At 45.1% G+C, this 26,805-nt stretch overlaps 2 protein-coding genes across 3 annotated transcripts in view; one reads left to right on the top strand and one right to left on the bottom strand.

The window, feature by feature from the left end:
• The window catches only part of PTPN11 (protein tyrosine phosphatase non-receptor type 11), an 83,376-nt gene extending 77,405 nt beyond the window's left edge, over window positions 1-5,971 (bottom strand). For both annotated transcript variants that reach the window (XM_029921750.1, XM_029921749.1), the window contains exon 1: window positions 5,743-5,971. In XM_029921750.1, coding sequence (XP_029777610.1) covers window positions 5,743-5,756 — 14 coding nt within the window. In that variant the 5' untranslated portion in view covers window positions 5,757-5,971. The remainder of the gene's footprint in view (window positions 1-5,742) is intronic.
• A 16,649-nt stretch (window positions 5,972-22,620) lies between these two features.
• RPL6 (ribosomal protein L6) lies at window positions 22,621-26,160 on the top strand. Its single transcript, XM_029922627.1, has 6 exons — window positions 22,621-22,881; window positions 22,975-23,073; window positions 24,150-24,293; window positions 24,594-24,642; window positions 25,474-25,658; window positions 25,978-26,160. The coding sequence occupies exons 1-6, from the start codon at window positions 22,621-22,623 to the stop codon at window positions 26,128-26,130; spliced, it is 891 nt and encodes a 296-aa protein (XP_029778487.1). The 3' UTR covers window positions 26,131-26,160.
• The last annotated feature ends 645 nt before the right edge of the window (window positions 26,161-26,805 follow it).

Raw genomic sequence — 26,805 nt, forward strand, 5'->3', positions numbered from 1 at the left:
CAACTCTGATGACAAGGCAATAAAAGCAGACGGCCTCAGAGTTCTTCTACAAATGGCTCCTGCCCTAGTTCAAAGCCTCTCTCGCACTCGTCTGCTCCCCCCCAGTCCACTCATGTCTCCTACACCCCTTCCTTCAGGCTAGCCAGAGGGATATTTTTAAACTGACCAGCGCCTGCCGCTGCCCTGATCACACCCTTCTATGGCTTTACACTGTTCTTAAAATACAATCCAAACTCCTCTCCGTGGTCCACACGACATCGGAAGGCCTTACAAGTTCCTGTGTGGTCCAGACCCCACCTTCCGCCTCAGTTTCCCTTGTGCTCTTGAAGTGCTCCAAGAACTTCCCCGCCTCAGCGCTTGCACACTTGCTGTTACCCAATGCCCGGACAGCCCCCCAGGGCCTAGCGTGGCGCCTGGCATGCAGCAGTCCCACAACAGTCCTTGAGTGAGCGGGCCCACGGTTCAACAGAATGGCTTAATGGGATGATAAAGACTTGAATCTGGAATACATCACCTTTACAAAAACATATGATATGTCTGTATGTATATATACACATGTATGTACGTATATATTTATGTCGTATAGACAGACCCACGGGGTGCGTGTGTGTGTGTGTGTGTGTGTGTGTGTATATATATCAGCAAACAAGTACACATGTATTCTAAACAGAATATTCTATACTGGTAAATTTCTATCTCAGTTTAGTACTAGCTTTATCAGACTCATTTGATGCCAGCACACGAGTCTGTCTCCCTCTCTGAATTCAATGCTCCTTGCAAACATGAATCGTACTGTCCATATTTCAATGTTGTCAAGGACTGCAGCACACACAACTTCAGCCCTCCAAAACTCCGTCATGAACTGAGCTGCAGTTGAGGGCGTCTGAATCTAGATCAGCGACCCAGCGCTCCGGCTGCAGCACTCCACTCCCCCACAGCATCAGCGTCTGCCTTTCCCTAAAAGTAAGGCAGGATCTGCCTCACCTTAGAGACGCCAGCACTGGATGGCAAGTGCCACCTCAGTCCCAAAGGGAAAGAAGAATAAGCACAGCATCCTATTGTTCTGTGGCTGCCTAACAAAGTCCACCAAGGCCCACTAGCGACAATCACAAACGTGAATTGGCTCTGCTTTTTCAGGATCTTGTGCGACTCTCCAACAGTCTCCATGCTGACCGTGTGCACTAAGGGTAAGTAATCTTAGCGGTGGTCCCTGCTTTTGAGCAGCTCTGGTCAAAATTCTGAGCTTACACGGGGACACGGCATTAATAAAGACACCCCAGGCGCAATCGGAGAGGCACAGAATTGTCATTTTTTCAGCAAGGCAAGTTTATTTACTCCCACAGGAGATAAACAAACATGGCCACCAGGGAGAGCCTGGGACAAAATGTACTTGACCTGCATCAGATAAACCAAAAGCCTGGAGTCTGAGAACGAGCTCCATTTGCTGCTCCTCTCGGCTCAAGTCACCGTACGTTATCTTTCAGAAAAACAAAAGTAAATGTAAAGGATGCACCATATGCTGAAAGAGGGTTTAGAATACAGACAGTTCTGTCAGCTGAGCGAGGCAGAAATTGGGCACACAAGCAACCTCAAAAGCTAAATTCGGTACCATGACCGCTAAATTAAGGGGGGGGGAGTCATTTCACTATTCACTGCCTTCATTTCCCTACCTGTGATGTTGAGATGTACCAGTATACTGAATATACTTACATTTTAATTGCTGAATGTATACAAAATCCTAGGCATGCCACAAAGAATTGTTTTTATTTAAATTAAGCAAAGCAAAATTGAGAATAATATTGGTCATGCAGGATTCCACTCAAATGATCACCGCCTCAGAAAGATCATTCCTTTTTTTTTCATTTATTTATTTTTGAGAGACAGAGAGAAACAGAGTGTGAACAGAGGAGGGGCAGAGAAAGAGACACAGAATCTGAAGCAGGCTCCAGGCTCTGAGCTAGTTGTCAGCACAGAGCCCGACGCGGGGCTCAAACCCACAAACCCTGAGATCATGACCTGAGCCGAAGTCAGATGCTCAATCCACTGAGCCACCCAGGCGCCCCAAGAAAGATCATCCCTAAACTCATCAAACTAACCACATTATCCCCACTTGCTGTTTTTTATTCCTCCTGGCAGTTTTTACTACCCGAAATTGTGATATTCATTCGTATGTTTCTTTTCTCTCTCTCTCTCTCTCTCTCTCTCTCTCTCAACCAAAAGAATAGCATCTTTGCCAATCTTCTGGCTTTATCCACCCTGGTTCGATAACTATTTGTTGACTGAATTAATACTGAGGTTAAAATAATTTGAAAAAGAAGAACAAAGCTGGAAGACTAACACTGATTTCAAACTGTATAATAAAACTACAGTAATCAAGACCATGTGGTATGGGCATAAGCACAGACAACTGGATCAATAACATAGACTGGAGTCCAGACACAGACCCACACATCAATGGACAACAGATTTTCAACAAAGGTAAAAATTCATGAAAGACAGTCTTTTGAACAAAAAGTACTAGACATCCATATGCAAAAATTTATATATGTGTATACATACATATATGTCTCTACACCTCACAATATACAAAAATTAACTCAAAGTGGGTCATACACCTAAAACCTTTGAGAAAACATTTGAGACTTTGGGGTAAGCCAAGCTTCCTCAGCATGATCCACTTTTACAAAAATTGATAGGTGCGCCTGGATGGCTCAGTCGGCTGAGCGTCCGACTTCGGCTCAGGTCATGATCTGGTCGCTGTGCTTACAGCTCAGAGCCTGGAGCCTGCTTCGAATTCTGTCTCCCTCTCGCTCTCTGCCCCCACCCCGCTTCATGCTCTGTCTGTCTGTCTCTCTCTCTCTCTCTCTCTCAAAATTAAACAAACAAAAACAAATAAGTAAATAAGAAAATTTTTAAATAATAAATAAATTTTAAAAATTGAAAACCTGGACTTCTTCCAAATTAAAAACCTCTGTTCTTCAAAAGAGACTGGTAAAAAATGAAAAGACAAGCCACAGACTCAGAGAAGACATTTGCAATTCTGATAAAGAACTTGTATCCAGAAAAAAGAATTCTTGAATCTCAATAAAAAACCAAAGAAATAAAAAATGGAGGAAAATACTTGATCAATTAGACATATCACCAAAGAAGATATACAGATGGCAAAAAAAAAAAAAGCACATGAAAAGATGATCAACATTATTAGTCACCAAGAATACAAATTAGAACTACAATGAGGCAGTGACACACCCACTAAAATGGTTAAAATTTAAAAACTGACCATACCAAGTGCTGACAGAGATGTGGAGTAACTGTAACTCTCATATGTTACGGGGGGGGGGGGGGGGCCTGCAAGTTATATAACCACTCTGGAAAACAGTTTGGCAATTTCTGAAAAAGTGAAATATACATCTACTGTATGATCCAATCATGCCCCCTATCCTGAGAGGTATTTTGTTAAATACCTCTTGTTCACATTCACAAGTTCATGATAGCCAAACTCCAGAAACAACCCAGAGGGTCCATCAACAGGTGGATGGATAAACAAACAGTGAAACACCCATACGATGGAATATTACCAAGCAATAAAAAGAAATGAACTTATGACACATGCACGCACGCTGCAACATGAATCTCAACGTAATTATGCTGAGCATAAGAAACCAGACATAAAGTTCCACCTCTATAAAATTCTAGGAAGTAAAAACTAATGTGTCCTGACAGAAAGAAGAACCATGGTCACTTGACAAGAAAGGGATTGAAAAGGACACAAAGAAACATCACAAGGGATGATGGATATGTTCATGACCTTGACCGTAGTGATGGTTTCAGGAGTGTATGCACATGTCAAAGCATCAAACCGTACACTTAAATATATGCAATTGATTATGTGTCATTTATACCTCAATAAAGGTGGTTACAAATAATGAAAGAGACCTACAGTTTGAAAAAATAATAATTTCCAATCTGACTTTTTCGGTGGCACACATTTCTTCTCGATAACAGATGAGGGCCAGAGAAAAGGAATGATGTCTGCCACTTGCTGCTTAGGCTATACCCCCACTTCCCTGCGTCTACACGACCAAGCTGGACAATGTAGGGTCTATTACCACCCGGCCCCCTTCCCCACTCCCAACCCCCAGTCTTTTTTGTCTCCTAAAGAAGCAGATCCTTACTTGTCTGGAAAGGCAGACACAAGGAACAAAAGGTTCAATGACTATTTGACAGATTAAAGAATAGACAACTGTTCTATTTAAAAGCTCCCTAAAGAATTAGAACATTTGAGACTATACACTGTTCTGTCGAAATGCAGTCACATATTACCCAGATCTGTAAGCACTTGCCAAGAGACCTGTCCAAATCGCTCACTTCCTAAGAGTTTTTGGTTTTCTTTTCTCTCCCTCTTTTCCTTCCATGAATGAAAAATGTGCAGGTGTATTTTGAGAAGACATTCCTAATATTTTGAAAGTTCCCTCATTCAAAAACCCCCAACAGCTTGAGACAGTTCACAAATGTCGAAGATAGTGACGATTACATGGCAATCAAGGAGAAGACCAAACAATGGGTCTTATGTGGAATCGTATATAAAGAGTGGCAATGCAAAATAACAGGATCATTATCTGAAAACAGTAAGTCACACTAAAGTTTAGCAACAAAATAAGGTTCACAAATGATTAACAATAGTTATAAAATAAATAATGGCAACATGGTGATTAAAGTGCGATTCGGGCTCTACCGCTTACCGGTCGAGTGACCTCGGGCAAGTTGCCTAACTTCTGAAAATCAGTTTACTCATCTTTAGAACCAGGATAATAGTAATAATAATAATAAGAGGAATAACTCCTCTTCTCATAGGGTTATAGTGAGGATTAAACGTATTTGGTTTACGGTAACAACTAAATTGACGTTAGCTATTAGCAGTATTATTACTCCGAACTTTCAAAGGATCTCATTAATTCACTAATCATCCTTCGGACTCTTAGGTGCTTGTCATTGACTAGCATGGAACTTCTAAGCCTCAGTTTCCACATCCGTAAAACGGGGGCGATGAACGTTACCTGACTTTTAAGGTTGTGGTTAAGGATTCACTAGAGATACAGCTCCCTTCCCTCCCATCTCCCAAAGCGAAGACCGCGGAGGAAGGAAATACTTCTAATAGCAGCAGATACAGTCAGTTTTTCCATTTCTGGCACGTGAGGGGTGGGGGAGAGAGGAGGTGCAAAGAGCCACAAAAAGGGGTCCAGTTCCTGAGTGAAGCCCCCAAACGCGCGCGAGAGGCAGTGACCCGGAGCGGCTCGACCGTCGGGGGCCTGGCCCCGAGCAACTCCCTCCTCTCCCCTCCTGCGTCCCGGGCCGAGGAGCCTCCCCAAGCGAGCGGGGTTATTTCGGAATCACCATGAGGCAATTCTCATGAGGCAATGGGTCAGGAATGCGGCGCGGAGCCGGGCCGCTGGCGTCCGCGGTTCCCCGGGCGGCTCTACCTGCCCCCGTCCCGTGACGGGCATCCCCAGGGCTGCGGGAGCCGGAACTCGGGGAGGCAGGAAATGAATGGGGACCCGAGAGGTGGGGGCACGGTGGCGCCGGGCCCCCCGCCCAGGGAGGACTGGAAGTTGGGAGAGAGCCTGCCACCGCGACCCCGGGCGGCAGTCCGAAGCCCGGCCGGGGCGCCCCCTCCCGGGCGGGGCTGATCGAACGCCGCGGGGGCCGGGCAGAGGCCCGGGCCGGGCCCTCGGGGCTCCTCACCTCCGCGATGTCATGTTCCTCCCGCCCTCCGGCTCCGCGACGGACCCGCTCCTTGCTCAGGCTCCGCTGGGCCCGGTCACATCGGGCTGGCCCGAGGGAGGCCCGCTCGGGACCGGACGTGGGGGGCAGAGCCGGCCGGCCGCGCGCAGACCCCCCTCCAGGCCTGGGGATCCCGGAGACTGTGCAGCCGCCCCCCAAACCCGGTTCGCTCCTCCTCCTCCTCCCCCGCCTATCGCCGCCGGCGCCTCCGTGACGTCATCCCGCGCGACGCCCGCCGCCACTTCCTGCTCCCAGGGCGCCCGGGACTGAGCAGCGGCCGCTAGTAGCAGTTCCTAGGCTCGATGGAACCGCCGCGATTCCCTTCCCAGAGCCCCTTCACCCTCCTTTGGACCTGGACTGCAAGGCGCGTGGCGTCCCCACTGCTGGGCTAACTCCCCAGACCCGTTTGCATTCGCTCCCACCGTGTCCATTTCCGTCCCTGCGCTGCCAAGTTCAATTTCATTCATTTCGTTCCACAAACTGCCAGTCCACTTTTTAGCTGTGTAACCTTAGAAAAGTTGCTGAGCCTCAGTTGTTGAGTGTCGAGCTTCAGTTTTCTCCATTTCTGTAACATGGAGATAGTACTGTCATGGTATTCTTTTCGTGGGATTATCATTAAGATTAAATATGCAAAATGCTTAGAACTAGCCCTGGCCTATTTAATAAGTGCTTTGTAATTGTTAGCTGAATCATCATTCTAATAGTGTGTTTTTTAATGTTTTATTTATTTTTGATACAGACAGAGACAGAGCATGAGAGGGGGAGGGGCAGAGAGAGAAGGAGACACAGAACCGGAAGCAGGCTCCAAGCTCTGAGCTAGCTGTCAGCACAGAGCCCGATGCAGGGCTCGAACCCAGGAACGTGAGATCTGACCTGAGTCGAAGTCGGAGGCTTAACCAACTGAGCCACCCAGGCGCCCCTGAATCATCATTCTAATTAAACATTTGTTGAAAATTTTCTCTGTGGTGGGCAGTGTTTTAAACTATGGAGATGCAGTAGTGAACTGAGAAGACAAAAATCCCTGCCAAAACACTCAATACTGTACTTCCATCTTCCTTTCTTGTCTTTTCTCCATATCCCTTTATATTACCATTTTACTGTTTTTTATTTTTTAAGTTTTTTATGTTTATTTATTATTGAGACAGACAGAAACAGAGCATGAGTGGGGCAGAGGCAGAGAGAGAGGGAGACACAGAATCTGAAGCAGGCTCCAGGCTCTGAGTCTGAGTTGCTGTCAGCACAGATCCCAACGCAGGGTTCGAACCCACGAACTGTGAGATCATGACCTGAGCCGAAGTTGGACTCTTAACTGACTGAGCCACCCAGGTGCCCCTATGTTACCATTTTAAATAGGATAGTTAGGTAAGTCTTCACTGAAGATGACAACTTGAGCAAAGATCTGATCCTGGAGCACTCAATGGGAATAACTCAGCATTTCAAGCATAGGAAGAGGCAAGTGCAAAAGCCCTGAGGCAACGGGCTGCCTCCAGTATTCCAGTAACTATGAAGAGGTCTCTGGCTGGGGCACAATAGGAGGTGGGAGGGCGGAAGGGGGAGCAGTAGGAGATGAGGTGAGAACAAGGTAGAGATGACCTAGAGTCCTGCAGGCTATTAAATGAACAGTAAAATGGAGAGCCATTCAAAGATTTTTAGCAGAGAAGGAATATAATCCCTATTTTAAAAGTAAAATAATAGGGGCACCTGGGTGGCTCAGTTGGTTAAGCATCTGACTTTGGCTCATGTCATGATCTCATAGTTTGTGGGTTCAAGCCCCATGGTGGGCTCTGTGCTGACAGCTCACAGTCCAGAGCCTCTTTCTCTCTCTCTCTCTCTCTCTCTCTCTCTCTCTCTCTCTCTCTCTCTCTCTCTCTCTTTCTCTCTGTCTGCCTCCCTGTCTCCCTGTCTCTGCCCCTTCTCCACTCATGCTCTGTCTCTGTCTCTCAAAAATGAATAAACTTAAAAAAATAAAGTAAAAGTAATAAAGTCAGGGTAGTCTGTTAGAATCAGATCAAGAGAACAAGTCTGGGAACAGACTAGTTCAGAATACTAGCGTGCTGTAATATTCCAGGCTCGAGGTGATGGTAGCTGAGACCAGAATGAGAAGGTAGAGCTTTTACCTGATGACGGCCCTTATGACTCATAAAAGGCCACAGATCTAGTAAGTAGCAGAGTCAGAATTCAAACCCACATCTAGGTAGCTTCAAAATCTGCATATTTTTTTTCCTCCCAATGCTCCCCTCCTCATTCTCATACAGAGAACTCTCTTTTTTTTTTTTTCACGCACCACCAGAATCCTGGCAAGAGGAGACTTACTTACTCCACCCCCAGTTTCCCCCTGCCAGCAGGGCGTTTTGACACCAGAGCCACGGAACCTGCCCTCACCCGTGTATACTCTGGAATCCATCCGATAAGAGGAGACCTGCCCCAGTCTCCCCTGTACCTAAAGGGGTCACACTACGGGGCTTGTGATGGCCGAGTGGTTAAGGCGTTGGACTCGAAACCTAAAGGGGTCACACTGCTGCCACCAGTGGGGACCCCCTGGACCAAGGGAGTCAAACTCCAATTGCCCCCCTTGGCCCCCTGGGCTTCAACAATGGGGTTGTTTCGGCCACCCCTCGCCAAGGAGGAATTACACTTTGCCTCGGTCTTTCACGAGGACTTATTCTCTACCTCCCTTCCTCCACAGTGGGTCCAGACGTCTCTTGGCACCCGCGGTCCCGAGCTTTAACACTGCGCGTCCACCTGGCTCCTTTGGGACCCCAGAGAGGTCGTTTTGGCCACCTCCTGCCTAGGCCCTGCGCCCAAGGGCCCGCGCACACAAAGAACTGACCAGACAAACAAGAAAGACTGAGTCACAGACTGACAAGAAAATGAGTGCACTCACCCGCCGGCGATTAGGCCAACGTGTCGGGGTCCCAGGAGCTCTGGGGGGGGGACATCCCGGGAGAGCCCCCATATGTGTACCCAGATTTTAATATCGCCCCCTAAAACCAGAGATTACCTGGGAGACCGAATCACACATGCAAAAGCAAAGGGCTTTGTTATGAATTTAGGCCCGGCCAACCTAAACTCGGGCTCACAGACTTCAACAACACACTGGACCCACGTGGAGCGAGCCTACAGAGAACTCTCTTCTTGTGTGCTGTTTTAGCTTTGGTAATACGAAAAAAAAAAATCCTTATAAAATCTGTCTTTAATATATGTCAATGTCATTTAGGTCCTGAGCCTTTCGTAAGCAGTTTCCCAGTCTATTTCTTTCCAGATCCCCTAAATCCTGGCCTCCTAGATGACTCAAACAACACTCTGATCTTCGGCCTGCAGGCTTGGTCTTTCCTACCCATTCTTCAGATAACAGTCAGAATCATCTAAAATGCAAAATTAGCCACTCCCTAATTGAATATTTCAGTGACTATTCATTGCTTTTAGGATGAAGTCACAAAAATTTTTAATAATCTGCTGAGTCTGGCCCCTGCTTTTGTCACCGGCCCTTCTTCCCCCCACTCGATGACCCAGCCCTGCTGAGGGACTTTGGCTCTCCTCAATATACCACACTCTCTCCCAGCTCAGGGCCTTTAAACAATCAGCTCCCTCTTCCTAGAGGTTCTTTCTGACCTCATTCCTCATGAACCCTAATTTACTCCTCAGATCTCGGGCTAGAAATCATCTCCTCTGGGATATGAAGACTTACCTGGTTCTCCCGGTCCGGGTCAGAGGGTCCCCAGGACACCTATCCTAGCTTAGAACTGAACACAAGCCACTGCAAGCCTAAGACACAATCTTATATGGGGGCTAAGTTCTTGATTCCAGAGCTCAACCTTGCTGCCTGGGTGTCCATAGGTAAGTCACTTGACCTCTCTGTGTCTCCATTCCCTTCTCTATAAAATGGAGGGAATAACAGACTTCCTCACAGGTAGGTGGTGAAGCATTAAAGATTTGCTTTGTATAAAGTACTTAGTGCCAGTCAAATAAATATTGATAAATGCTGGTTATCACTAGTCTCTTTTCCAAAGTAAACCGTAAGCCCGGTCTTGCCTACATTCTGTACACTCTGCAGCTGGGATGATCTTTCGAGAATACAAATCTAGTCTATGGCCAAACCACCCTGAATGCGTCCAATCTCGTCTGATCTCGGAAGCTAAGCAGGGTCGGGCCTGGTTAGTACTTGGACGGGAGAATCCAAATCTAATCCTGTCATTCTCCTGTTCTATGAGGGAGTCCAAAGCCTTTGGCACTAGTAATGAAAACCTTCCATTAGCCCATCAGGCCCTTCTAAATATGAACTATGCCTACCTGTTTAGCTCCATTTACTCCCACTCCCTCACATAATCTGGCGGTTTCCAAAGGCCTCTTGCTGTTTCTTGCATCCTGCCTTCCTAAATTTAGTTCCTTCTGTGTGAAACACCCTTTAAACCCATCTCCATCTGGAAAACTAAGCATCAGACAAAATTCAGCTCTAATTCAATTAACTCCTCTCTGCACACGCCCCAAAACCAGGGGAGGATAAAATGGAGCCCCCCTCCCCTGTGCTCTGGGGGCTCCCTATTCATCCCTCTATAGGCCCTTAACACAGTTTAACATCGTTGTTGGTTGATTCTTCTGTCTCTTTCCCTGGACTCCCTGGACTATGAGTTCCTTTTATTTATTTTTTTTAATTTTTTATTTTTTTTATTTATCTTTGAGAGACAGAGAGAGACAGTGTGAGCAGAGAGGGGCAGAAAGAGAGGGAGACACAGAATCTGAAGCAGGCTCCAGGCTCTGAGTCTGAGTTGCTGTCAGCACAGATCCCAACGCAGGGTTCAAACCCATGAACTGTGAGATCATGACCTGAACCGAAGTTGGACACTTAACCGTCTGAGCCACTCAGACGCCCAGTGAGTTCCTTTTAGAACAAAGCCTTTGTCTTCTTCATCTTTATTTTATTTATTTTTTTAAGTAGGCTCCATGCCCAATATGGGTCTTGAACTCCTAACCCTGAGATCAAGAGTTGCATGTTCCACACATTGAGTGAGCCAGGAGTCCCCTTCTTTCTTTTCATATCCCCAGAGCCTATGACGCCTGGATTCTCAGTCAGTTGAGCATCCAACTCTTGGTTTGGGCTCAGATCATGATCTCACGGTTTCATGGGTTCGAGCCCACTTTGGGATTTTCTCTCTCCCTCCGTCTGCCCCTCTCCCACTTGTGCTCTGTCTCTCCTATCTCTCTCTCTCTCTCTCTCTCTCTCTCTCTCTCTCTCTCTCTCAAAAATAAACAAATAAATTTTAAATTAAAAATTTAAATAAAAAAGAAATATTCATTTAGGAAAAAAGTATGGCGCCTGCCTGGGATACTCTCTCCATCTCTTCCCCTCTCTCTGCCCCTCCCCCCTTGTGTTTTCTCTCTCGAAAACAACTAAACTAAAAAAAGAAAAGAAAAATTCTCATTTAGAGGAACTTTTATTTTTATTTCTTTCTCAGCTACAAAAGCAATACAAATTCCTTACAAGCCAAATAAAAATAGTACTTTTCCCTGCTCCTTCACGTATATGCATTCCTTACTCCACACCCCACCAGTGTTAATAATTTGGCATCACCCTTCCACTTTTCTCTATACCTATGCAAACATACACACATATATCCCACACCTACACTCACATACATAACACATAGGCCTTTTTTCTATTTTATTTATTTTTTTAAGTTTTATTCATTTTGAGAGACAGAGCATGAAAGCAGGGAAGGGGCAGAGAAAGAGAGGGAGAATCCTTGTCAGCAGTGGGGAGTTCAACTTGAATTCATGAACCACAAGATAATGACTTGAGATGAAACCAAGAGTCAGAGGCTTAACTGACTGAGCTACCCAGGCGCCCCTCCTTTAAAAAAAAAAAAAAAGGTTTTATTTATAAGTAATCTTTATACCCTATGTGAGGCTCAAACTTACAACCCTGAGATCAAGAGTGACATGCTCTACTGATTGAGCCAGCCAGGTGCCCCTCCATGAACTTTCTTATGAGAAAACTATTGAGTGAATGAGTGAATCCCAATGTTGACACATAGTAGGGAGGTATTACCAATGTGGTCAATATCATCCCCATTTTATTTTTATTATTTTTTAATGTTTTATTTATTTTTGAGAGACAGAGAGAGACGGAGCATGAGCAGGGGAGGGGCAGAGACAGAGGCAGACACAGAATCTGAAGCAGGCTCCAGGCTCTCAGCTGTCAGCACAGAGCCCAACGTGGGGCTCAAACCCATGAACTGTGAGATCATGATCTGAGCCAAAGCCGGACGCTTAACCGACTGAGCCACCCAGGAGCCCCCATCCCTATTTTATAAATAAGAAAACTCTTGTGAAGAAGCTTCTCACAAGATCATATAGCAAGTGAGCTCCAGGTTACAAGGTCAGCACCTTCTCTGCAGCATAAACAGCCTGCTGCTTTTCTGTCTTTCCATGGCACAAAGATGTACGGTTTAATGTGTCTGTGTGACATTGGATAAATCACTTATTTTATTTATTTTAAGTTTATTTATTTTGAGAGGGAGAGCAAGCACGTGTGCAGAGTAGGGGCAGAGAGAGGAGGAGGGGCAAAGAGAGAGGAAGGGAAAGGGAGAGATTGAGAATCCCAAGCAGGTTCCACACTGTCAGTCCTGTAGAGCTACTCAAGGCTCAAACTCACCAAACGTGGGATCACGACCTGAACTGAAGTCAGAAGCTTACCCTACTGAGCCACCCAGGCTCCTTCAATAAATCATTTATTGTAAATGAGCTTCAGTTCTTTTAAAGATTTTATTTTTAAATAATTTCTACACCAAACATGGGACTCGAACTCACAATCCTGAGATAGAGAGTCACAGCTTCACTGACTGAGCCAGCCAGGCGTGCCTCTTTCATCTTAAATTCCTACTTCCCGGGGGGGGGGGAGGTTGTCTTGAGGCTTAAAATGATTTAGTGTCTACAAAAATGTCTGCTTTGATAAAACTTATCCCAAGTGATGAACGGTAAAATTTGCAGTACCATAATGAAACACTAGAGGGGGGTCATTTATGGTTTTATTTCAATGGCAGGTCATTTAACAAACATTTTGGTGCATTTACTAGATAAAAGTTTCTGAGATTGTCAATTAAATTTTTTTTTCATTTTTTTTAAGAGAGAGAGACAGGGCAAGCTGGGGAGGGGCAGAGAGAGAGAGAGAGACAGAGAGAGAGAGAGAGAGAGAGAGAGAGAGAGAATCTGAAGGAGGCTCCAGGCTCCTAGCTGTCAGCACAGAGTGCAACTCGGGGCTCAAACTCAAGCTCACAAACTGTGAAATCATGACCTGAGCTGAAGTCAGAGGCTTAACCTACTGAGCCACCCAGGTGCCCCTGAGATTGTCAATTTTCAAGGACTACAGTGAGCACCTCTGCACTCGTTAATTCTGATGCCTTTTCCAAAGGTGTTGTTGCTAGGAAGTGTTTTGCTCAGGAAACTAAGCAAATAAAGCTGCTGACATTTCCATTCTTTTTTTTTTTTTCTGGTGGGAAAGCCACACTTTATTAAGATAGCCAGGGTCTTATATACCATGGGTGATTACATTGTTTCTTTAATGGTTACATAGTTCAAGGTCCTTGAAGTAAAGACATGCTCCGGAAAAAGTCATTCTTATCAGGACAGTAGTAAGTAACAGGATTAAGTCATTACAAAAGAGGAATCCCCTAATAATAGTCTGGTTTTAAGCATAAGACAAGCCTGAAGAATTCTATGAGGAGATATACATTCCCTAAGGCCCTTCATCAGTTATTCAAGGGTAAGATGCTCATCCTTTTATAAGCAAATCTTTTGGCAGAGGATTATGTTCACTCCCAACAGCAGACAAAGAGCCAGAAAATAAAGTAAGAGAAGGTCACTGACTGACCCAAGTTGATTCAAAGCCTAAAAGTATATGCCTCTTTGCAAAGCAATGAGAAAATCATAGAATGAACAGAAGCCACATGTGCGGCCCAGGAGGCCAAATATTGTTTGAGGGTATTTTTTGCCTACTGGGCCCCATCATTTCTCCCTTTTTTACTTGAAAGAAATAAGATCAACAATAATATAGTTATGGACATGCCAATTGTAACCATCGTAGAAAGAAAACTGAAATTTCCGATGAGATTTGCAAAATCAATCAACTACAGGGTGAGCCTAGGGTCTTTTTTGGCAACTATCGGGTTAACTTTTTTTTTTCTTTTTACGTTTTTATTTATATTCCAGTTAGTTAACAATCGGGCTAACTTTAACATTAGGTAACAGGGTTAGACTATCCTGTACAATTCCTGGGCTATTGGCATAGAAGTAACATTGTTCCCCTAAAGCCTGGCATAGCCCTACTTGGTGTAAGGGGAATTTCTTACCCTGTAAAGGGCATACTGGAGGAGAGTTTACTCAATTTCTGCCAGTCTCCATGGTTAATTTGGTAAGGGTCTCTTTTAGGGTTTCTAATATCTGGCACTGTCTGGTTTATAAAAGTAAAAATGACAGCCAATTTGTTCAGGATCCTTGGGCATATAAGTGCAATACGCCTTTATGATTCTTTCTACATTACTAACCTTAGCCAAATTGGTGAGCCATCTAGTGGCCACTCGAGGACCCCCCCCCCATTAGAGTCTGGTGGTAGAGGCGTAGGCTCTCCTTACCTTTTGCCTAGTTGAAATCCCATGCCCAGAGTAGAGGCAATTAATACCAACAGAACATCCTATCTATAAGAGGAAAGTTAGCGCAATCAGGAACTTTTGCTGTTTCCCCAGCTTTCTGGGGCGACATTTGTCAGTCCGATGGCAAAGAGACAGGACAGTTTATTTTACTGGACTGGTGATTCCTCAGGCTTCTGCCGGTGATTCCTCAGGCTTCTGCCATGCTAGGCCAGCCAGCTTCCGGGGTGTGGCTGGAGCAGGGCCGGAGATTCTCCAGAGTCAAGAGTCTTTTTTGAGGATCAGTTCAAGCTGATTGACTGGATCTGGATCACCTCACCAGGTTGAGGGTTCTTCTGAGTTGGTCCACTTAACTCCAGAGAGAGATCTGAAACTTTAATAAGGGCTGAACTTTTTGTTTAGTTGCATATGTGTGAAGTCCACCTCTAAGTTTTTGAAAGCGGTACCCCCATCCTTTAGGTATCCCCACAGTAAATCACAGAAGACTGTGTATACATGAAATACTGTAACAATTTTTTGTAAGTTTACCACAAGTTGTCTAATTTAGGCAAACAGCAAGCATTCAAAGACAATCAGAGCTAGAATTTAACATCTATAATGGTGTGTTGTTGAAACATAGTTTTCTCTCTAAAAAAACCTCCATTATCAGAAATAGCCAAATCGAGACTAATGCACAGGTGGAACGAGTCCATTCTTAACAACCCTGGCCTAATTATTTACATAAGCTCAGCAAGAATAAAGATTGTTCATGAGGACTTTATAACTGGGTCCTTTTATAAGGAATCTCCAGGTTGAACTTTTAGTAGCCGCTCTGGGCCAGAAGCCAAGGCAAGCACTTTCCATCAGACAGGCCTGCAATACCTGTTAAATTGGGCAAACTCCTCTTCCTGAGGTTCCCAACATGTGCTGAAGATCCTGCCCCCGGCAGGAAGTGACCTTCTTTACTCACCTGGGGACGCTACTTGGAACTCTGTGAGCAAGGTATCCAGCCAACATTTCCACGAGGCTTTATGGCTCCATGTTCCATAAAGTCAACCTTAGTTCCTCAAAGCTGTCAGGTCATCTCTGAGCCTATGCCTGACTCTCAAACAGGACATTCCAGTCAAAGCCTTGGTAAAGTAACCAGTATTTCCAATGGTGTCCTACTATAAAATGAACAGATTCTTATTGAACTTATGCAAACAATTGTAATGGCCATGAAAGAAAGAATATTCACTAAGTTTTTGAATTTCAGATGGTTTAAGTGGAGAGAAAAGTTGAATGTTCTAGACAAACAAACACTTTGATATTTCTGAATATCATAAATATCTTAAAAGAAAGTTTCCTAATCTGGATAATCAAACATTAAAGGACCAACAATATTTTCAACAAGAGTTACAAAACCATAATTTTTATCAGTTCACTTAATCCTTTATTCTTAATTCTTGTTCAGCTTGAATGCAGCTTCTAGCTCTAGAAATTTCTACCCATTTTAGTATTAATCTAAAAGATGTCAAATACTATATTCGTCCCAAAAGTCCCTTTTACAACTTCCCTTGAAAAAGAAACACGTTCTGTGACAAAATCTAGAAACTTAGTGATACTTACATTTTGATTACTAAAGGTGTTAAGTAATGATCTTATACCAAAACATTAAAACTTTAGGGACTGCAAATGTATATGAGCAGTTGCAGCATTTACCCATGCAATATTACCTAAGGTTTGCCACTGTACAACAGTGCTTTTTCTAGGACATAATTTCCTGAGTAGTAAGAGCTAAAGTCTCGTTTTTTGATAAATTATTGACAGAAGAAGCAGTGTGTACTTTTTCTTAACCAGTGTAACAGTAGAAGCAGTTAACAGCTGTAATAATAGAAGTCAATGCAGTTATTCCTAATATTAAGGCAGCAATAAATCTCTTTGCAAGACAGTTTTTCATTTAAGAGTCGCAGAGCTTTGATATTCGATTGAGAGCGAAGCGGTTATGTGAGGGAGTTGCCTGCGGCTGATACTCAAATCAATTATCCCCCTTTCTCTCCTCAAGTTCTTGGCGTTTTTTCTTGACGTAGTCTGGGGACGGGTCAGACGATGACGATGCCGTGGAGGCATATCGGACCAGACGATCTGGTACCCAAACAGGCAAATCACTTTCCTGTGGGAAGACACAAGCAAAACCTCAACCCGCAGTTAGTAAAACATCAAGGCCTTTCCAAGTTCCTGAGAGCCCATCTTTCCATGTTACCAGGAGCTTTGTGGTCAGTTTGTTTTGCCAATGCTGAAACATTGGAGTTTTCCCGGAATTATCTGGAGTCAGGTGATTTAATACAAACATACAATGAGCTAGGATCTGATGAGGTGGGGCCTACTTAAAATCTGATTTTTGAACTCTCACTATTTGATTTTTTTAATGTTTTATTTATTTTTGATACAGAGAGAGACAGAGCATGAGAGGGGGAGGGACAGAGAGAGAAGGAGACACAGATCTGGAAACAGGCTCCAGGCTCTGAGCTAGCTGTCAGCACAGAGCCCGATGCGAGGCTCGAACCTACAAACGTGAGATCTGACCTGAGCCGAAGTCGGAGGCTTAACCGACTGAGCCACCCAGGCGCCCCGACTATTTGATTTTTTAAAATTTGATTGGTTCTTTCAATAATAGCTTGGCCTTGGGGATTGTAAGGAATCCCAGTTGCATGCTCAATGCGAAACTGTTCACAGAGATTTTTAAAACTTTTAGATGTATATGCTGGCCCATTATCAGTCTTAATTTTAAAAGGCATTCCTAATACAGAGAAGCATTGAAATAAATGTTGTTGAACATCCTTAAAAGCCTCTCCAGTTCGAGCAGATGTGAAAAGCGCATGAGAATAAGTATCCACCGTGATGTGGACAAAGGACAGTTTTCCAAAAGAATTAACATGAGTCACATCCGCCTTAAGCATTAGGTTTTAAGCCTCTAAGGTTAACGCCCACATGGGAGACCCCTGAATTAGTAGGTGAGCAGGAAGGACAGTTCTTAACTATTTGTCGAGCCTGTTCTTGAGTGACCTTAAATTGTAGCCTCAGAGCTCTAGAGCCTTGATGATGAATTTTGTGACTCTCCTGGGCTTCATGCACAGGATCCATAGTTAAACAAGCGATGTTAGTGTGAAAGTCAGCTAAAGCATTTTTAGAGAGGGGGCAAGGCAATTTAGAATGAGCTCTAATGCGTCCTATGTAAAAAGGCTCCTGGCATTGTTCCTTCGGGGGAACCCTGGACCTGCAGGAGCTGGACTCCGGCAAGTGGCGCCTGAACAGGGACCTGAAGGTAATCCCCTTCCCTTTTTCCTTGGAGTGTTTTGGGACGGTGAGGACTCCACCGTCGGGTGCTGCAGACCCCCCTGTAGAGATAGGCAGGGGTAGAGTGGTGGACAGTCAGAACTTGAGAAGTTTGGGGCCATAAGGAGTCTAAAGAAAGAGGACTCCTTATTGACATTATTAAGAGCATAGATTTTGAGAAGCTTTGGGCCATAAAGAGTCTAAAGAAAGAGGACTCTTTCTTGACATTATTAAGAGCAAAGCTATGGGCCGTAAAGAGTCTAAAGAGAGAAGACTCTTTATAGATGTTATTCATAATTTGCTTTCAAAGAAAGGGGTCAAAACATCGCTCCAACAAGTGGCGCGTTTCTTAGGTTTTGTACGAAAGCAATGTCCATGGTTCCCAGAGGAGGGAACTATGGATATAGAAACTTGGAATAAGGTAGGAGATAAGATCGAACAGTGTTATGCCTCTCAGGAGTCCCAAAAGGTGTCCATTGAGGCCATTTCCTTGTGGACTCTTCTTAAAAGAAGTTTTGAATTCCACTAGAGACAGCTCTGGAGCTATTGCTAAGCCCACAGCCCCCCCCCCCCCCCCCGCAAAGAGACTAAATTGGACTCTGGGGCTGTTCCTAATTCGTCCACAATGGAAGCTTCAAATCTAACCTCTAACAATTTGGCATTCCCCGCTCAAACGTCTGGGATTTTCCCTCTGGCCCTTGGGTCTCTCCCTTTACGTGGGTCGCTTCCCCCCGTGCCATTTCCAAAAGAGACCAGCCTTCGGGCTGCCATTATGGAAGCAAAAAAGGAAGGAGACATGGAGTTTGTTCGATTCTTCCCTGTAGTATTCAAAGGAGAGTTTAATGAGAATTTCTCTTGGGAACCCCTCCCGTATAAAATTATTAAGGAATTGAAAACGGCATGTGCAGAGTATGGGCTGCTTGCACCTTATACACTTAGATTATTAGAGACCTCGACATCCCATTGGATGACACCTTATGACTGGACTCAGATTACAAAAGCATGCCTGTCGGGAGGACAATATCTGCTATGGAGAGCAGAATATGAAGATCTAGCAAAAAAAAAAAGGCAGCAATTAATAAAATATCAAATAAAAGGGACATAACTATTGACAAACTGCTAGGCGAGGGCGATTTTGATACAGCCCAGGCCCAAATGTATCTTGATAAAGATACCTTACAACAGGTAACAGAATGTGCTTATAATGCATGGCAAGCCCTGCCGATCACATGGGCAAGGCCGCCGCATTAGGCGAGGTTAGGCAACGCTCAGATGAGAGCTAGGAGGATTTCGTATCCAGGCTGATCCAGGCTGTTAGAAGGGTAATAACTAATGATGAGGCCGCTGATATTCCTTCATCCTTCGGGGGAACCCTGGACCTGCAGGAGCTGGACTCCAGCACTACGTGCTTAGAACTGAACTGTTATGTGCCTTGCTTTATTTCAATAATCCTCTCAACAAAAGAGGTTAAGTAAGTTGTTCATAACATGGATCTGATTTCAGAGACTGCACTTTTAACCATCCTCTGTAAGGATGAAAGAGATATACTGAAGATGAATAAGAGAGTTCTTTGCTCATATGAGAATTAAGAGGGGCACCTGGGTGGCTCAGTCGGTTGAGCATCCGGCTTTGGCTCAGGTCACGATCTCGTGGTTCGTGGGTTCAAGCCCCGCATTGGGCTGTGTGCTGACAGCTCAGAGCCTGGAGCCTGCTTCGGATTCTGTGTCTCCCTCTCTCTCTGACCCTTCCCTGCTCATGCTGTCTCTCTGAGATACTCATTACATTTGCAAAATAAACAAAGCACTGTACCTTATAGTTTTTTACTGCATCAAAACCCCAAAGGCAACATGTACATTTTTGTGACACCTTTTGGCTTGAATTTTTCCAGTTCTCTTTAATGTGCTTGCTGCTGGTGGCTAGAGCTTTTCACCTTGATTTTCTTCAAATTTCAAAAAAAAATGTCTTTTATTTATTTTTGACAGAGAGACCAAGTGTGAAAGTGGCAGAGAGAGGGAGACACAGAATCCGAAGCAGGATCCAGGCCTGAAGTCAGTCACTTAACCAACTGAGCCATCCAGGCACCCCCACTACATTGCTCTTATTATCCCTGGTGCATAATCTTTAGCAGAATACCTGGCACATTGTAAGATCTCATCCACAACTATAATGTTGATGATGATGACAACAGTGGTGCACGTGGCGGCGGCGGTGGTGGGGTGATGTTAACAAGAACTAACATTTATCTAGCACTTATCAGGCCTTAAATACTGTTCTTTGTGATTTTGTATATAGTAACTTACTTAATCTTTCCAAAAACCCTGTGGGGCTGGTAATATTGTTACCCTCGTTTAGACATGAAGAAACAGAGTACGATACCTGAAACTAATGAACGTGTGTCAACTAGACTTTAATAAATGAAATAAAGTAGAATACAACTTCCAAAAGAAAAGAAATGAAGCACAAAGTAGCCAGAAATACTTGTAGAAGGAATGAACAACCCTGCTCTTCCTCTGTACCTCTTCCATTTCTTCTTCCAATTACCATTTCATCTGCCAAATTTGTATGTATTCTTCCAAATACAACACAAGACCCAACTTTTTGCAAAACTTTCCTAAATCTCCCGGAAGACATAGATTATAATTATTTTTTTTCTACTTGTTTTTCCTTTGAATGAGTGTTCTGTGAAAGCAGGAATATATTTTATTCATTTTATTTTTTATTTTAAGTTTTTTTAAGGATTTTATGAATTTTTAATGTTTATTTATTTTTGAGAGACAGCACGAGCAAGCAGGGGAGGGGCACGGAGAGGGGGACCAAAGATCTTAAGCGGGCTCCGTGCTGACAGCAGAGAGCCAGATGTGGAGCATGAACCCAAACCACAAGATTAAGACCTGAGCCGTCCTGGGAGGTTTAATTGACTGAGCCACCCAGGTGCCCCTTTTAAGATTTTTTTTAATGTTTTTTTTTAATTTATTTTTGATACAGAGAGAGACAGAGCATGAAACGGGGAGAGGCAGAGAGAGAAGGAGACACAGAACCAGAAGCAGGCTCCAGGCTCTGAGCTAGAGAGCAGCACAGAGCCCGATGCGGGGCTCGAACCCACGAACGTGAGATCTGACCTGAGCCGAAGCCGGAGACTTAACCGACTGAGCCACCCAGGCGCCCCATGAGTTTTTTGTTTTTTTTTTTTTTTAAGTAATCTCCACACTCAACGTGGGGCTGGTACTCACCACCCCGAGATCAAGAGTCGCAAGCTCCATGGACTAGCCAGCCAGGCACTGCTATTTTATTCATTTTTAAATTCTAGGGGTGCCTGGGTGGCTCAGTTGGTTAAGCGTTACACTTCAGCTCAGGTCATGATCTCACGGCTTGTGGGTTCGAGCCCCAGGTCTGGCTCTGTGCTGAAAGCTCAGAGCCTGGAGCCTGCTTTGGATTCTGTTTCTCTCTCTTTCTCTGCCTCTCCCCTGCTCACATTCTTAAAAAAAAAAAAAAAAAAGCAAGAAAAAAAATTCTAGCCACCACGACTCTCACCACTGAACATAGTCTATAGTCTAATTAGGGGATATAGACTTTAAGTCAACTTCAGAGAAAATGTCCGTGTAAGGCGCCAGTTAGCTTTCCATGGGAAATATTTCGCCTTCCTTGGAGATTTGGTCTTTCCTCTTTCTCTTCTCATATTGAAAATGGCAATCCCTTCTAAAGTCCTTAGTAAGCAAAATAAAACGTTGTAATTTACGTCGGCTTCCAGAAGTATTTTGACAATTTTATTGGTCTATAAAGTGAAACATATTCAAAATGTTCCTTGCTTTTGACTGTGAAAGGAAAAATAGCTCTCCATAGTAGCACTGTCAAAGGAGAGACTACACTTCCCACAATGCCCCAGAGCAGGAAGGAAGTGAGATTCGCCATCTCCCGTGATTCCCTTATAGACCGGAAGCCGGGATCTTAGTTCTCTTTCCCATCTTGCAAGGTAAGTATGGCGAGTCGTCTCTGTAAGACTCGATTCCAGGACGCCTAATCCTTCACCATCCGAACCGAGAGGGAAACAAGTAGACGACTGCAGGGGTCGGACATGCTCGGGGCTAACTGAGAGGCCTCCCAGACGCTTCATTTTTCTCGCTTGAGTTTCCAGAGAGGCACGGAGAGGGTGAGGTGGGAGGGCCGTAGAGGCGCCGGAACTCCGGCTGCTCGCCACCCTCTTGGGCTGAGGATCCAGGACCCCTCGGGATCCGTCAGGAATAGTGAGGCCGCAGGGGCCACGGCGACCAGCGCGCGCTCTGGAATCCCGTATTCGGGTTCGAAAATAGGCCGCTGAAATGTCTGAGCCACGTTGGGATTTGGAGCTGAGGCCAAATGCTACCTTTCCTTTTAACCACGTCTGCGACCGGAAGTCGCCTCTTGTCTTTGCGCTTCTTTTTAGTCTGGCCTGAGTTTGGGCTGAGTGTTTCTGTGTCCTCGACGCCTAGGCCAAATTTCTTGAATGAGACAGTGGCCTGAAAAGAGCAAAAACAGTTTCAGGGTCCAGCGTTGCTGCCTCTTATCTGTGAGGATTTGTCAGATTTCCTAGTTCCCAAAACAGGAAGAGTGAGGTAATGGAACGGGGACTTTTGACCACTAAATATTCAGCAAACAGTTGTACGATCTCTTCAAATTAAAAAAAAAAAACAAATGTTATAGTGTATTAGGGAGACGACCCAAAAAATAAGCATTCAGAGGGTTGTTGCAGATGTGTGTGGTCTTGGAGGAAGACCTGTCTTAGAGGGGAGGGATGAAAGGTTAGACGGACTTGGACAGAGAAAGTGAGGATTCATTTCCTCGGAAGCCTGTCAGTGCACAGTTCAGATGCTGTTTTATTATAAGGTAGTTGGTGACATGCCTTTCGTTTGAATCTGTGTGTTGGTAGATGGCGGGCGAAAAAGCCGAGAAGCCAGCGGCGAAGGCAGCTGCGAAGCCAGCTGCGAAGGAGAAGAAACCCCAAGCCAAGAAGGCTGTTGCTGGTGGCAAGGTCAAGAAGGGTAACCCTAAGGCTAAAACGCCGAAGAAGGGGAAGCCGCACTGCAGCCGAAACCCAGTCCTAGTGAGAGGAATTGGCAGGTACTCCCGATCTGCTATGTATTCAAGGAAGGCCATGTACAAGAGGAAGTATTCAGCAGCTAAATCGAGGGTAAGGGGGGAGGGGAGTCCCTGGCCCTTACTTCTGCCTTAACCTTGGAAATGTTTGTCTGCCTCTGACCTTGATGCCTTTGTGTCTTGATAGACCGAAAAGAAAAAGAAGGAGAAGGTTCTTGCTACGGTCACAAAACCAGTCGGTGGTGACAAGAATGGTGGTACCCGAGTGGTTAAACTCCGCAAGATGGTAAGGTTGGGAAGAGACAGGTGGATGTTTGAATAGCTGGAGGGGCTTTCTGGGTTTTAGAAGTTGGTGTTTACCTGCCAGAGAATCGCTAACGCAGGGTTCTGGGTTGACAAGCATCTGTAAACATTTGGGCCTTACACGTTTGCTGTTCGAGCTTAAGCAGGGTTAACTTTCTGTGCTTTGGGTTCTTCGGCTGCGAAGCGGGAATAAAGGTTTGCCTCACCGCGGCGGTTGTGAGAATTGAGGGCAGGAAGCCTAGGGCGCCGCTAGGCAGAGAACATTTTCAGGCCCGAGCGCGGTTTCTTGGCTCCTCCTGTCGTCCCACACAAGGCCCAACTCTTTCTCACTGTTTGCTCTGTAGTTTTCCTTCTGGAAATCTTCCCGGATGTGTCACAGTCCCCACGGTTGAGAATTGCTTTCCCAGAGGGCAAGTGGTGCTTTGGTTCCTTGTCTCGGTTTTTGTGAGCTGGGTTTCCCATTAGGTGCTGATACTGAAAAGCAAGGGGTGGTTGGGAGTTCCTCGTCACACCCTTAGTCGCCTTTTGTGGGGGGCCTTGCTTTTACAGTAAGCTGGTGGTCCGGATCTCAACTGGCTTATTGTCCTTTGTGGGTAAAATGGGAGTAATGCGTGTTAATGTGGAGGATGTGAACACAATTCGAATTGAAAAACAAGCCATGTCTCCTTCATAATCTCAAACGTGTATCGGACGTGTGGTTTCTGGAGAAGCGGGGTTTAGGTTAAGGCCAGGGACCCCAGAAAGCTTGGGAATCACTGCTGCGGAGCTTGCGGTGTGATCCTGAGGTTTGGTTTAATCCCAGATTGATGATGAATCCCAGATCTTTGCTGCCCAGACTCACAGCTCCATTACTTTAAATGGATTCCATCCTGTGTTTTGCACAGAAAGGATAAGCAGCATTGACCTTTTCCAAACTTAAGATCTACTGAGGAGGAGTGAAAGCGAACAGTGATAGCGTAAATAAAGAGTTTTAAGTAGGTGGGAAGGGTCGCCGAGACCACGAGCCCTACGAATCTGACGAGCTTGTTTCAGTAAGACGGACCTGTGGATCCTCTACAGCCCAGGTCTTACCCTACCGAAGACGTGCCTCGGAAGCTGTTGAGCCACGGCAAGAAACCGTTCAGTCAGCACGTGAGGAAACTGCGAGCCAGCATCACGCCGGGGACCATCCTGATCATCCTCACCGGGCGCCACAGGGGCAAGGTGAGCAGAGCGCCTCCGGTGATGGCTGTCATGAGTCCCACCCCAGGTAGGGGCTCTTTATTTGCCTGCAGCGACTGGTTCTCGGTGGGTGGGGGGCCCGGAACAAGACCAGAAGTACCCAAAAGTATTGCTCGTATCCAAGGGTCGCCCGTGTTGCTAGTTTGGTATAGTTGCTTCCAGAATTGCTAAGCAGATACATATTTAGAAATTTTCCTCTGCTAAATTTAGACACAGCTATGATTTGATTAACTCAGAAGTGTGTAGTTGCAAAAATGTCTGACATTTCTGTTTTATTTACAGAGGGTGGTTTTTCTGAAGCAACTCAGCAGTGGTTTGCTGCTTGTGACTGGTAAGAAAATCCTTGGATTTTATACTCTGAAACTTGGCCTTTTCTTTTTTTCTTGTCTTTTTCTTTTTCTTTTCTTGTTTTTTTTTTTTTTTAATAATGTTTATATATTTATTTTAAGAGGGGGAGAGAGAGTCCCAAGCAGGCTTCACACTGTTAGTGCAGAGCCCGACACGGAGCTGCATCTCAGGAACCATGAGATCATGACCTGAACTGAAATCAAGAGTTGGACGCTTAACTGGGCCGCTCAGGCGCCCTGAAACTTGACATTTTTAAGTGTACTTTTGCACCACCTATCCTGGAAGTTTCAGCGCAGTGAGATTCTGTGTCTCATCTCATCATCATCCCTCTACCTGAGCTCTAAGGAAGCCAGTGTTTAAACTTCGGGTGGCAGCGGACCTCCGAGTTTCTGCCAGCTGCAGTGCAGGCTGGCTGGCTGTTAGCCGCCAGGGGTGACTGCGCAGGAGACCGTGCTCATCCGCCGCGTGGAGCCGAAGTGCAGCTGCCAGACGGGAAAGTTAACTGTTCCCTCTGGAAAGCAGCGCTCAGTTTAAATTTGTCAGGAGCCTGTGGTGTTGACCAGTGTGTTTGAGTGACTGTGCTGTCTCCTAATTTGGGTGACTTCAAATTTGAGTAGCGGGGAGCCTTTTACAAATAGATCTTGAAAAAGTCTGGATGCTGGAAGTAGAAGAAGCAGTTTGTGATTTCTCCAGATCCAGAGAAAAAGAATTAGAAAATTCAACTCACTGGGTTTGTTTAGACACAAAGTCTGTTTTTGAATCTTTGCTTTTTCTTTCCCCCAGTATATTGATTTTTTTTTCCCCCTCCCTTTAGGACCTCTGTCCCTCAATCGTGTTCCTCTGCGGAGAACACATCAAAAATTTGTGATTGCCACGTCCACCAAAATTGATATCAGCACTGTAAAAATCCCCAAACACCTCACAGATGCTTATTTTAAGAAGAAGAAGCTGCGTAAACCCAGACACCAGGAAGGGGAGATCTTTGATACCGAAAAAGAAGTAAGCTCTTTTCTGTCTTCATTTCTGATCGCTCCAGCTCCCCTGGGTGGGGGTGAAAATGGAGTTAAGAATCCATGAGGAAAAGTGGTCAGTAATGAGGAATATCTGGGGAATAATGTTTCCGATGCTGCTGCATTCTTATTCTATCCAATGCAGGTTCTATTCCACAGCTTTCCCAGGAAAAGATCATTAAAATTACGTTCTGAATATTCCTGGGATTGAGTACTCATGAGACAGGACTCCTGAGAGGACTGGAGTGTGGTACTTGTGCCCTACTTTTAAATGATTTTCTTTTTCTTTTTTTTCTCCCTCCCCCTAGAAATATGAGATCACAGAGCAGCGCAAGGTGGATCAGAAAGCTGTGGACTCGCAAATTCTGCCAAAAATCAAAGCTGTCCCTCAGCTTCAGGGCTACCTCCGCTCTGTGTTTGCTCTCACGAATGGGCTTTACCCTCACAAACTGGTGTTCTAAGTGTCTTATAAAGAACCGGATTAAATAACAGCTCCATCTCTGTGTCTTTTTTAAAATTTTTATCTGCCCAGGGATGTGGTTTGGCTCTGGGTGCTTGTGGGGACCTTAGGCTCTGCTAAGAGGACTCGGGGTTGGCAGAGTGGCCCCAGCTGCAGGGGAAGCGCCGCTCTGTCCTCCGCTTCGGGTCAGCATTCATGCCTGCCTTGCTGTGGCCAGCCCCCCAGCACCCTCCAGTGTGAAAGAACATTTCCCCAGTCGTTACGGGGCAGGTCAGTGCTGGACTACGTGGACAAGAAACGGCTCTTCAGGCCACAAATTTTCCTTCCTTTGAATGATTAATGCCCGTTTCTCCCCCATCAGTCCAGGTCCCAGTCCTCCCCCATCATTGTGGCAATCCTGTGTATCTAGTTTTTAAAAGCATACATAGCAAATGAATATAATTACCATCTTTTTTTTTTTACTGAAAACTTAATATGCTGTACATGCTATTACACAGATGACAAACCGTGTGCTTTGGTCACTCTGTAGAAAGTCCCATCTTCACTGATAGACTATGGTCTTCCATTATATGGATGTTTGGGTTTGTCATTTGTAATCATATACGAGGTAGTAAATAAGTTCAGGCATGTACACAGAGGAGTAGCTGATGAGAATCCTTTTTGGCTGAGTAAGGAT

Source organism: Suricata suricatta, chromosome 14, assembly GCF_006229205.1.
Source record: "Suricata suricatta isolate VVHF042 chromosome 14, meerkat_22Aug2017_6uvM2_HiC, whole genome shotgun sequence".
Lineage (NCBI taxonomy): Eukaryota > Metazoa > Chordata > Mammalia > Carnivora > Herpestidae > Suricata > Suricata suricatta.

Bases quoted from the DNA above. Each gene is read 5' to 3' on its own strand.
- RPL6 (XM_029922627.1), top strand. From the start codon at position 22,621: ATGGCGGGCGAAAAAGCCGAGAAGCCAGCGGCGAAGGCAGCTGCGAAG. The intron at 22,882-22,974 runs GTAAGGGGGGAG...GTGTCTTGATAG, and splicing joins ATTCAGCAGCTAAATCGAGG to ACCGAAAAGAAAAAGAAGGA. The intron at 24,294-24,593 runs GTGAGCAGAGCG...TTTTATTTACAG, and splicing joins CCGGGCGCCACAGGGGCAAG to AGGGTGGTTTTTCTGAAGCA.